The 12,635-nt window shown below is 44.7% G+C and overlaps 1 protein-coding gene across 3 annotated transcripts in view; it reads right to left on the reverse strand.

The window, feature by feature from the left end:
* Positions 1-1,777: 1,777 nt before the first annotated feature.
* The window catches only part of SYNJ2 (synaptojanin 2), a 115,529-nt gene continuing 104,671 nt past the window's right edge, over positions 1,778-12,635 (reverse strand). For 2 of the 3 annotated variants that reach the window (XM_019527019.1, XM_019527018.1), the window contains exons 23-27: positions 12,278-12,412; positions 11,517-11,629; positions 10,575-10,683; positions 8,326-8,528; positions 1,778-5,117 (exon numbers count right to left, since the gene is read on the reverse strand). In XM_019527019.1, the coding sequence (XP_019382564.1) occupies positions 4,323-5,117; positions 8,326-8,528; positions 10,575-10,683; positions 11,517-11,629; positions 12,278-12,412 (1,355 nt within the window). In that variant the 3' untranslated portion in view covers positions 1,778-4,322. The remainder of the gene's footprint in view (positions 5,118-8,325; positions 8,529-10,574; positions 10,684-11,516; positions 11,630-12,277; positions 12,413-12,635) is intronic. The other variant, XM_019527020.1, reaches the window with a different exon arrangement.

The following is a 12,635-nucleotide window of genomic DNA, read 5'->3' on the forward strand; positions in this document are numbered from 1 at the left end:
TTTTCCCCATGGAAAGTTTGAAAGAAATGTTTTCATCAGATTATTCTGGTGGAAAATTCCCAACCAGTTCTAGTAGGCCTTGTACAAACACAAGGGAAGGGACAGCTCCTCTCCAAGTAATTAATAAAGTTAAAATTATTAGTGAATGTTAAAAATCATAATAATTAATATGGCTTTTTAGAGCTGGAACAGAATATAGGACCTCACACATGGTAACTACATGGATAAATAGGTGTCATACACTGACAGATAAAGGGGAGTTATTGTTCCCCTCTATTCAGCACTGGTGGAGCCACATCTGGAGTACTTTGCTGAGTTTTGGGCCCCCACTACAGAAAGGATGTGCACAAAGTGGAGAGAGTCCAGTGGAGGGTAATGAAAATGGTGAGGGTGAGGCACATGACTTCTGAGGAGAGGCTGAGGGAACTGGGCATATTTACTCTGGAGAAAAGACAAAGAGGGGATTTAATAGCACCCTGCTATAAAATGTGTTATGTCTATTTAATATAGAACGAATATTATCAAACCAAAAGACTTCAACAATGAATCCTTGTTTCTTAACACTCCCCTCATGCATCAGAAATCCCTAGCCTGACAACAGTTTTCTTACAGAAGTGATTGTCCAGCTTCTTCATTCTTTTGCACCACTCAGCGAGAGGAGGAAGCCAAGACTTTGACATAGACCATCATCCTTTTTATGATCACCCAAGATTCCTCACTGCACAAAATACTTTATGTTGAGGACTTGTATGTACATTTGTGTACATTTACATTTTGTGGCCCACCACTGGTCCAGGGAACATACTTTTAAGAATCACTGGGCCAGAGTGACAAACGAGACCAAACAGTCACCCTCCCACTTTAGTCGACCACACCGCCACACAGACAGCCTGTCAGTTCTTTGTAACGATTTCCTCATCAAATGTGGACCCAGTCTGACTTTGCTTTGCTTGTCCAGTCCTGTAAGATCAGACCCCAGGCTGCAGTGGCTCCATATCAGGAACACTGCCTGAATTTTACACAAGTAGGGAGGATAAAAAACTTTGCTTTCTCAAGTCTCTCTTCTTAGCCTTACCTTTCCAGCTGGCATGTTGCTTTTCCCTCACCTTGATTTTTTGCAACTGAATGGTACCTGCTTTTGCTGACTGTATAAACCAGACTGAATCCCTGTTGAATGGGTGGCTCACCACTTACAAGCATAAGATGTAAAGGCCAGTTACTGCATTTATTCAAGTGGAGTAAAAGAAGCAGGTTTTATTTGACATGTATAAATCTACTTTAATTGGCTTTCCCAATAACTCTTTCATTAACGTGTTAATTAGCCATCTCAGGGCTGTTAAATTATCTTTGTTGCACCTGCATATTGAATATGATAATGTAACATCTTCTATTTTTTCAATGCCCTTAATATTTTCTGCTGAGATACGTCCATAAATATCTAGTGCCACCTTTAAAAAAACAAAACCGAAAAGTAGGCCAGGATGTTTTGATGTACCAGGGAAGAAAGCAGCCATCCTACTTCAGAGTGACTCACCTGCCTTTCAGTTTGTTGAATTGAGCACTTTAATAACAGACAGGCTTTTAAAGAAATGTGCTTGGAAAAGGAAGGGGGAGGGGAGAGAAATGATTAGATAAAGGAAGCATTGCTTTGTCTACCGAATGTCTTTGCTTAGAATTCAGCCCCAGAGATGAGAAGACTTGAGCAAGTCAGGCTATTCATAGCAATGAAGCAGTCGATTTTACAGTTCCCTAGACAGCCAAGAATGGACTAAACCAATTCACATTTCTTAGAAAAGAAATTTAATTGACATAATTTACAACAAAAATAAAGTTTAAACACAAGCCACAGATTTCTCAATTTTGCCAGCTGTTTGAAATTATTACTACCCCGAAAGGGTCTCCGTCCCTCTTTCAGTTAAATTACTCTGCCTGAATTGAAACAAGCCTGGTGTCGCCTGTAATTGCCGACTTGTAACAGGCAGTGTAAACACTTCACAGATTTGTCCCCGGTTGAATTTCTGTTTTGGGATCGGAAGACCATATTTGACATTGTGGCTGTAATCTCAGGTGTTTTGAGAAGCCTGAATGTTGGATTGGCTCCAAATCAGAAATGACGTTGCTGCAATGACCTTTTCTCCCTTGATGTAACATATAGCCTCTGGTGGGCTCTCCACAGTAACTCATGTCCAAGCGGAGCATTGGATAAATATAAGGAAAAAAAGCAACATCTAGAGGAAGATCTAGGACAATGGGGAAGATCTGGGAATGATGCTTTTCCTAGGCTGATTATTTCTGCAGCTAGACCTATGGTATTCTATTTTTATTCCCTCACTTTTTCAAGTGTTGCAAGAATTTTTAGGTAAAGGGCAGGCTTGTGGAATGTGCATTATCCAGCCTGGCTGGTCTGTGCTGTCACACAGCATCAATCACTAGGAAAACACTAATTAAGAGAGGAATCAGATGAATTCTGAATTTCCTTTCACAAACTATGCCATTAATACCACTCATAAGATGGGAATCAGTTGTCCATAAACTCTTGTTTTACAGCCAATCTTATGCAATGTGGCAACATATGAGCAATAACTGCATTTGAGCATATGAGCAATAACAGGCACTCTTATTCTTCCGCACTGACATCTTGCTCACTGCACCAATACTCTGCCTTTACGTTGGAGAGACAAGTCTGGTAGAACTTGACTCCCAAGCCCGTTCCTAGCTTTATGTTCTGGTCCCTGATTATTTCCCCACTTGGGATCTCACTGAAATGTAGTTCTTGGTTCATGTTTATCAGATTTGCCTGTTCATTTGATGCAGCTACCAACGTCTCTCTTCTCAAAATGGCTGAGAGGAATTTTAGGCTGCAAAATACCTGATGATATTAAGGACAGTTGGAAAGCTAGCTCTTTGCATGCCACTGGCTGCTCTACCAGTGATCAGCTGAAGTGAATATGGAGGGCAGTAGGAGGCTGACAACCGACATACAACTCCCTCTATCAGTTTTGTTTGCGAGACGACAGTCCCCTCCAACTTCTCAGCATCAGTACTAATCTTTACCATCAGTAGCAGAAGTAAAATTAATGAGCTGTAAGGCATGGTCTGCCCCCATTACTTGTGCCCTGCCTCTCAGAACTGAGGGTCTCAGTGAATACTCAACACAGCAGTCATGTACATGTACAAAGCCAATTCTTTACTTATCAGTGTTTATTATATCATTAGTAGTGAAAAATGAAGATGACACTTCCTTGTCACAGGGAGCAAGACTGTGACTAGTGGATAACCTTTCAGGATAAGAAGTTACATGCTTACGTCCTTTGTAATCAGCTGGGCCCTGCCCCTTCTCTCACCAGTGACTCTGTGCACAGTAAGTAAAGGCCACTGGAATGCACCTGCTAGCCCTTCACATGCGTGGTCCTTCCCAAAGTGCCAACCACTTGTCCTCTGTGCTGTTTGGTTCCTTAGCTATTTAGAATATGAAGGGGCTGAACAGAACCAGTTCAGAATGGGTGTTTTCCAAATGGAAAAGGAAATAACCGGAGGTCGCTTTTAAATATGAACATGCCTCACATTAAAAGAAACTATGCCCTTGCAGAATAGCTGCCTGAGGTCTAACTATTAGTATTTCACACACTTGCATGGGATTCTTCCTAATCCCCTGTAGGTGCATTTGGATGTTTTAGATTAAGAACGAGACTTTCCTTCAAAAGAGGGCATCTACTCTGCAACCTCCTGACCACTTACCTTTAACACAAAAGGGTGGAGGAGTTTGGCTAGTGGGATAAATACTAAGAGATTCCAAACCTTGTATTCAGTTAAAGACCATAAGAAAGATGCAGTTTAGGGCATATCTATGCAGGATCATATATTACTCTGATATGAATATATTCCTATAGTTACATCAGTGAAGCTCTCCATGAGGCTACGCTTGCTCTGTAATAACTATAGCAATATCGTTATTTATACTAAGGCTTACTTAAATGATAGAAATTGTGTGGATTATAAATTACACCTGTAAATGTTTTTCTTGAGGGCTTTTCATGCCTCATTTGCCTCATTGCATGCTCTTAAATATTATCTGTACCTGATATAATAATTTTTCAGCTGAATAAAAAAATAATTTAGGATAAAGTATTTTAGCAAGCTGTACAGTATTGCTAGATGTTTTGCACTTGGTTTATTTCCTGGGGGAGTATTCTTTCTTTAAATGCAAAATTCATTTAAAAAGTGGTTTTGCCACACTTGAGAATTCTTAAAGTAGAGCTCTGTATGCAAAGAGATTTGTATTTGTATCTAAGGTTTCTATAAGAGGAAAAAAATCTCAACTCTCAATTTGTATTCCTGTTCTTCAACGTATTTCCATTTTGTTCTAAGACAAGCAGTGTGTTCAGCGTCTCTGTTAATGTGCCCTTATCTTCATCATCACTAAACGTAACCCAGTGACTGAAATCTGAGCCAGGGAGTTTCAGATCTTTGGGAGTGTGGACTAGAGGAGTACTTGGTACAGGCGGTGTTGGACGAGGACAGGGCAAATCAGTGTCCAAGTCCAGAAGACTGGTGTCCTCTGTAAGGAAGCTGGTGTCTAAGAGTGGCAGCTGCGGACTGCTTGTGGCAGGAGGGCCCTGAAGGTCAGCAATCAAGTCTGAAGGTGTTGGTGTCACACACTTGGCGCCATCATTTTGAGGGCTGGCCATGGCCATCAGGGCTGAAAAATCGGACTGCCTGGGAGAGAGAGAGAGGATGTCTGAATCCTGGATGGCAGAAGGACTGTTGTTGTTGTTGAAATTGAGTGATAAGCCCCTGAGAAGAGGACTGTTACTACTCTGGAGCATGTGCAGGTGGAGAGCAGCAGGGGCAGACTTCTTCCTTCTTGGTGGGATTTTCGGGGCAAAGGAGGAGTTGGGCGGATCCAGCATGTCTGCCTCCAGACTGTCTGGTGAGGGAGGTGGCCTCTCACTGCTCTTCCTTCTCTGAAGAACTTTCCCAGGCTGTGTTGTTCTTGGCTTAGGGACTGGGGCGATTCTGGTGGGGCTTGTGATGGTGCTGGCTTCGAGATAAGGATCTAGCAAGCCAAAGGGAGGGTGGTTTGTCTGCTGGTCAGACTGCTCCTCTGGAGACATGGTCTGAGAATGGAGAACAAAAGAAAGAGTGGTGTTTTAAATTCAGGCTTGGTGACAGCATGAGACCTGCCCTGGGGTTGGGAGGTTAATCCAACAGGGAGTGCGGTAGGAAAGACCTGAGTTCTACTGAGTGACTTACTGGGGGAAGCAGGGGAGGTTGAAGACACTGAAAAAGATATGGACCCAGAGCAGGCAAAAGAGCGACCGCTTTAGAACAGATGCTGCTCTGTTCTCTTCTTCAGCGTCACTCTAGCATACTGGTATTTAATGTGTTATGTGGGGAATTAGGAACGTATGTCCTGTTCACTCCGTGTTAAAAATACATCCCTTTGTGACCGTTCTCTTTCATGTTAAGTTTTGCTTGGGGGCCAGATCTTTAGTCTCCACAATTCTGATGCACTCTAAATGTCAGATCCTTTTACTGGCTCTCCTATTGAAGTGCTAAGTCATAAGGAAGGCTGAATTAATGGGCATTAGCACAGGCCCTCATGGGTCTCATGATATGTGAGGCTTAAGGGCAATTAGTTTCATCTAACCCAGAGAGTGCATCAGCAGCTCCTCGTAATTCTGATGCTAAGGTCTAAATCTAAAAATACATTCTCGATGTGGTGTTTATCACTTTTTTCAATACCACATATCCCTCTTAGATAAAACCTCAAGCCCAGATTACTTTAGTTCCAGCTAATTACATCAGGATAGCTATTATTTCAGACTTCCCAGTCTCGATGTTGCTAAGTGAAACCACTTTAACTCTTAACTAGTCTCCTGCTGCTTAGAAGGGCATGAACTCAGATGTTGTAATGATTAGAAATACATCTTACATTGAATTCAGGATAGTTCTCCTTTGCTATTACATTGCTGTATTTGACTCGATGCCTTTCCTAGGAGAAATGGGGAAGGGGGGAGATCCCTTTATAGTAGTGTAGGTGCTTTCACATAACTGACCTTGAAATACCGGCAGCTTCTCTCTGTGCTCTTTCAACAACACTTAGTTGATAGGGACATGGGGAAACAAGACTGTTCCTTAAAATGTATGCATAAGGGAAAGGGGATGCCTGTTTTGTTTCCACTTCTGCTTTTTTTTTTCTGCAGCTGTGTGCAGTGGAAAGCTGTTTGAATTCCATTAGGGGACGCGGTAAGGTATCCTTCAGTGTGAGGTGAAATAGCAGCTAGCAGTGGGCCAGAGAAAAGATTGTGAAGGAATCTACCAGTCCAGGGGTTGGCAGCACTTTTGGCTGGATTGGCCAAAAACACCCCAGCCTTGACCCACCTAAACTTGATGTGCCAGAGGCAGACGGTGGGAGAGCTGTGAGGGGCCTGATTCTCAATGCTGTCTGTGGGTGCACACGTGCCTCCAGGTGGATGGCACGGGAGAAGCCAGGGTTGTACTGCCCCAGCCCCTTCGCTGCCATGCACCCCGAGTCATGTGTGCATCTTCTACCACTATGGAGCTGGTGCTTGGGCTCTGGACCCTGGTGTGGGCGTTTGCAGCCTGCCTGCCACCTGCTGCAGCTGCCCAGAGCCCATGCCGACTGTGGCAGGCAGCTAGGAGGCTGCAAATAATTGCACCAGGCTCTAGAGCCCTGGCACCAGCTCTGTGGTGGCAATGGCTGCACACGTGCCTTGGAGCAGATGGTGGGGGAGGGACTGGGGTTGTGCAGCCCAGGGCCTCTCTCAGCTGCGTATCCCAAGGCACGCATGCAGCTGCAGTCACCACACAGCTTGGTTGGGGTTCTGGAGCCTGGTGTAGCTGTTTGCAGCCTCGCAGCTGCCTGCCACAGAGCCTGGACTGCTTGCAGCAGGGCTTGCAGCCTCCCACCTGCCTGCTGCGAACAGCCTGAGCTCTGTGGCTAGCGACAGCTGCCTGGAGCCCAGGTCAGCTGTGGTGTGTCAGGCAAAATGACCTCATGTACCAGTTCTGGCACACGTCCCACAGGTTGCTGACCCCTGTACCAACCTATGGTATTTGTACTGTCTTTATTAGTGTGGCATTAGGGCACACTCTCATGCTTTAATAGTCCTCTCAACAAGGCTGTGAGTTGAGGGGGCATGTTTTATCCCCTTTTATGCTATTTTACAGGTGCAGGTCTGGGGTACAGCTAGCCTATGCACCAGCTCCAATAAACACTGGAGCCCAGGCTCCTTGTATGGTGCATGGGGACAGTTAGATCCAGAATGGCCAATACGCGAGGCAGAGAAGAGCTTCAGGGCAGCATAGTCTGCAAGTGGGTCCCTACAACTAGTTAACAGGGAAATAACCAGGGATAGGGATAAGTGTTTACATCCCATCTCTTAGGCACCTCACTCAGGGTTTCTAGGAGGTGCTGCCATCCACAGGGGACCCACAGCTCAGAGGGCAAACCCACCCTTTCAAAAGACTAGGAGCAACTTCCTTTTAAAAAAGGGTTGGCTGGGGAACCTGCCGCTTGTATAAAAGCCTCATAGCTGCTAGAGCACTTGCTGGGAAACTCTAGCCTTGTTGTTTAGGGTATTTGCCATGGGGTAGTAGCCCTGGTTTCCCATCCCGTTGTTCAGGGTTCAAACCCAACCCACAGAGTCTTGTTTTAAAGGGGACCCTTTTCCTTACACAAGAACAAAATTAGTTCTGAGAGCTTTATTTTGAAAGCATCTTCCGTCAAAAATCCTCCAAAGATTTCCAGGCACCTTTGTCTTCACTTTATATACAGGTGGGAACTATTAAGATAAAATTCTTCATATGCCTCAAAACCCCCCTAAATCTCACTATTTTAACAGAGAATTTCCTCATGCACTTATGGGGGTGTTTCGAGATGTGGTGTGATCAGTAAAGCAAAATCTAGAAATGAACACAGGAATGAGGAGTCACCACCTTGGGAGCTGGATCATAATGGATTACCTCTGAAAATAAAATAGGGAAATGCAGAGGAGATGTAATGTCAGAGGGGACAGCAACAAAAAGAGGGGGATGGACTGAGGAAGAGCTTAATAAGGGTAGCTCAGTTTAGTGACAGCTTGTCGAAGTGCCTGATGCTGGTCTATGAATATCTCTTTTATATGGGGTTCATTTATTGTGTATCTAGGTCACAGTGACTGCAATATGCAATGACAGTTTGGCGACATCTGGCAAGAATCAGTTTGAGCTCAAATGACAGGACTTCATGCAAACTGTTAAACAGCCTGCCTCTCCTGTGCATAACAAAGAGCAGGATGAGCTCTGCTGCAGCTGTCTTACATTTTCCAACTTGACTCCTGTCCTTTGCAGAGGCACTGGCTTCTTAGCAGTTGGAACTTTGGGTGGCGGGCGATGGGGCACCAGTGCTGGTCCTGGTTGTGACCCCTGAAAGGATGCTGACTTTGTAATGCTGGGACGGGGTTCTGGTTTAGCGACTGTTTGGGTTCTTAGTGAAACAGGCTTCAGTGCTTCCTCTTGTACTCCTGAAATGGAAAAAAAGACAGCCAGTTGTTTGAGTCCATCTGGAGTGTAGTATGAAGAGCTTTTTCTTTGATACGTGTGTAGGTGTGTGTGTCCCCTCACTATTAAAGGCTTGCTCTTCAGTCTGAAGATGAAGGTTTTGGACATTAATATGTCATTTCACCATGCACATCAATAGGAGGTTTAAATTCATGAAACCAGTTAGCAAAAAGCTTGTGTGTCCCTGCCCACAGTACTTCAAGCCCACACAGTGTTATGCTGGTGTGTGTTGTAGCACTTAAGATGCTGCAGCTCAGGAGAGCTGGGCTCAATGCCAGACTGCCCCAAACTTGGTAGGTGACACTGAGCAAACAGCTTCCCCTTGTGCCTTAGCTTCTGCAGGAGATAATTCTAAAGCATGTGGAGATCTATGGATGAAAAGCCCTGTGTAAGAGGTAAGTGGTTGTAGAGCATGAAAATCCTGAAGTGAAGCCAGGCAATTTAGTTCTCTTATCCAAGCCCAGGCAAAATAAAAAAGACTTCTTTTAACTTAAATGACAACTCTGCTCTGACCAGTCCACATGCCAGCAGCATCACAAGGTTCTACGGTAGCTGTCTCTCAGTGACTGCAGATTACATTTGCTCAGTTTTACAAATGGGGAGATTCTCACTGCCAGCAATGCATATGGAGGACAGGATCTGGGAGTCATGCTGGAATCCTTCTGGTTTATGCTTCCTCAGCAATGGAAGCCCTTCACTTGCAAAGGACTTAGTTAATACTTTAGCTGCTGCGTGAGCTCCCTTAAGGGTGTGCTGACTTTGCACTGCTGCCTGGCACAGTGAATAATCCTGTGATTTAAACCCCTCTGTGAATTCCAAGCTGCAGGTAATGCAGCTGTTGAGGAGAAAGGTGCCACTGGTACTCAGCCATTTCTCTGAGGACAGCTGGACTTAAAGACAGTGAACATGAAACAACCGTGTCCCAATCAATCACACGTTGTTTCTACAGTGCAGTTTCTTTCCAGGCATCAAAAGGGAATGGGGAGTATAACAACTCGGGAGTGCATATTAGTTGTGACTGTTACCTATAGGATCATGTAGAGGTCACAGTTAGAGCATACAGTTATTGATTGCCTAGAATAATAAAGAAGTAAGGCTGGGAGAGATCTGAGGCAGTCACTTGCTCAAGGCAAGATCATTCCTATCCACTTCCCTATCCAAACCTCCCCACACAAGTGCTTGTCTATCCTACACCTAAAACTACATAACCTTGCTTTGCAACTACTAGGCATGTTGCCAAAAACATCAAGAACACCCTCCCTGCCACAGGGTAATGCAGGGGAAACAAGGGCATTGCCAGTGTCCCACTGCTGCAATGGCTGTTAAAATACACTTGAGAGATCCAAGGAAGAGGACCATGCCCCCTATGTCACCCTTACAGGAAGGAAAAACCCTTGCAGTCCAACCCAATCTGATCATGGGATAAAATTCTTCCTGACCCCAAGATGTGGTGATTGGTCTGAACTGGGCAGGGCGAAACGCTGACCAGGAATATTGGGGTTTTAGTCCCAGCAGAGGCATTGGCAGAAAATCCCCAGCCTTGGCTGCAGCCGACACCCCATGTTTCTGATGAACTTGAACAAAATACCCCTGACACCTGTACTAACAGGAGGGGGGGGAAAAATTCCTTCCTGGCCCCATCTGGCAACCAGCAAGACCTCCACATCTTCCTAACCACAAAAGGGTTTGGCTCATTGGCATTCAACCATACATATTTAAGGTGTTCTTATCTACAGATACTGCAAGAAGATATTTTAAAAAGGAGTAGATCAGGTCACTTTATATAGAAATAACTAAATCACCTTGAAACAAAAAGACTGGTGTTATTGAAACAGCCAATAACCCTTCCAAGGGAAATCTTGCTATAACCCAAAGGCAGGGTTTTGTTTGATTCCAGCTTTTGAAAGGAAATGAGTCTCTTATCTGGGTGGTGGTTGAGGGAGGATGGAATGAGCCTGGAGTTTTTGTTCTTTGGTGATTTTAAATTCCTGTTGGATAGCTCTGCTCACCTCCTTTCGCTTCCATTAGACATCTAATAGCTTCTTCTGCTTCCTGAGCTGTGGTGGTTTTGATCTGCTTGACATTATAAGGCTTGCTTATTCCAGTCCGGACTTTGGGCTTATGAAAATAAAGAGAGGAAAACGAATTAGAGTCATCCTGTTGGAAAACTATGGTTCTGGGGCAGCCCTCAGATCTGCAAGCCATGTGCTGTAGTGTGCCGTGGACCAGGGATCAAAGCAGGGTGTTTTTCTTTTTGGCACAGAAAATCAGCTTCCCTGCTTGATACATGCACCCCAGTTTTGGGAGTCTGATGGGGAGGTGGGTGGGGAGCATGTTGTATGTGAAAAATACAGTATTGCAGTGCAACTTCATCATGCCAAACTCAGGCTGCATCAGTTGTAAGTGATATAAAACTTACCTGTCCTGTATGGGTTTTAACCATGCTCACCCTCTACTTCCCCAGCCATCTGAACCATTGGGATTACAGTACAATATCAAGTTAGTTTGGGCCAGCTGGCCTCACAGTCCCCACCTGCTGTGGCCTCTCTGTTGGATGTTTTGCAGGGGTGCTGTGTCTTGTCTATAGAGGCTAAGTGTCTGCACAAAAGAGAAGCCACTGGCAAAAGGTTGCAGTGACTAAATCCAGCTAGTAGCAGGTAGTTTAAACATTTTAAGGACAGGAATGTATGTTTTTTGTAATGTATGAATCTTCAAGTTGTGAAGGAACCCATCACTTTAACAGCATGTGGTGTGCATGTGCAACATGCTTTCTTTGGGTTCTCTGATTCTGTCTCAGAGTTACTGCATCATCCCAACACTCCACCTTTGCTGCTCTGCTCAGGCCACCTGCCTTGAGTTACATCACCTGCTGGCTGGTGTGATCAGACTATCTTTAGCAGATCATCCCCTTCTAACTGAGGTGTTTGGACCTGTGATGATGGAGGACTCACTGGTTGCTGAGGTGCCCCTGGGAGAAGTTTTGCTGTTGCCAAGATGGAGCATAGGGAATGTCCTCCTGAAGAGGTGGGACTGTCAGATGGTGATATTTTGACAGATGTTCCAGCTGCAAGGAGAACACGAATAAATTTTCAAACTTGGGAGCCAGTGTGGTGCCTTCTCTGCAACGGGATGAAGTGTGTACCTTGTTTTAAACAGAATGAAAGAACGTCTCACCCTAGAATGACCTAACCTAACAGCAAGCAAAGAAGAAAAGCTCTGTTTCATTCAGTTTTATTCCAAACATGGAGAAGGGGGCAAAAACGTTCCCTGCCAAGTGGAAAAGGGTAAGATCAGACAGCACAAAATCCTTTTTAAATATCCAATAGGAATAGTGCACACTAAAGTTAAAACTAGTAAATGCCATGGGAAATGCCCAACAGAGCATTTTCTTAAAACACTAATCACTGAGAATAAATATGAGTATACCTAATAAATACAACCCCCCAGGAAGCCAATGCATTGGTAAGGAACTTTTGTATGCCATTAGGACTTGATTAAAGCTAAGAAAGGACTTTCATTCCAGCCTATTTCACCTGTCACCATCCTAGAGCCACCTCCAGGGGGGAAATGCAGAGAGTGAAGGTGAATACACCGCTTGTCTTAAAAAAAAATATGGGTCTGGGTATTTACTGGTTTGACACTGGCAGCAACAGTGTGGCCACTGGGTTGTGCTGACAGAGGGGTGACTTTAAAAAAGAATGTGAAATCTTACCAGGAGGGGGGGTGCGCGGAGGGGGCGGTGGTGGGCGAAGCCTGTTTGGAACAGACAGAGATCTGCTGGGAGAACGATGCTGGAAATCCCCACCCGCTTCCAACTCCTGCTTTAATTCAGCCAAGTTGGCATCGTCTAGGGGACAGTTCACAACAAGAAAAGGCTGTTTTTTAACCATCTGAAAAACTATGGTAGAGATGACCTAACCTGGAGGGTCAGGAAAAAGAGAACTGTGATTCAGATGCAAGACATGGTTACCCAACTAGAAGGCTCCACCTTAACAAGCCAGTGTGACGCCCCTCTTTCATCTCTCTGTTTCTTTTTGTGATGCTTGCCCCAGGCAGCACACTCTCCACCT

The sequence above is a fragment of the Gavialis gangeticus genome, unplaced genomic scaffold (genome assembly GCF_001723915.1).
Source record: "Gavialis gangeticus isolate Ggan-Ray unplaced genomic scaffold, GavGan_comp1, whole genome shotgun sequence".
Lineage (NCBI taxonomy): Eukaryota > Metazoa > Chordata > Crocodylia > Gavialidae > Gavialis > Gavialis gangeticus.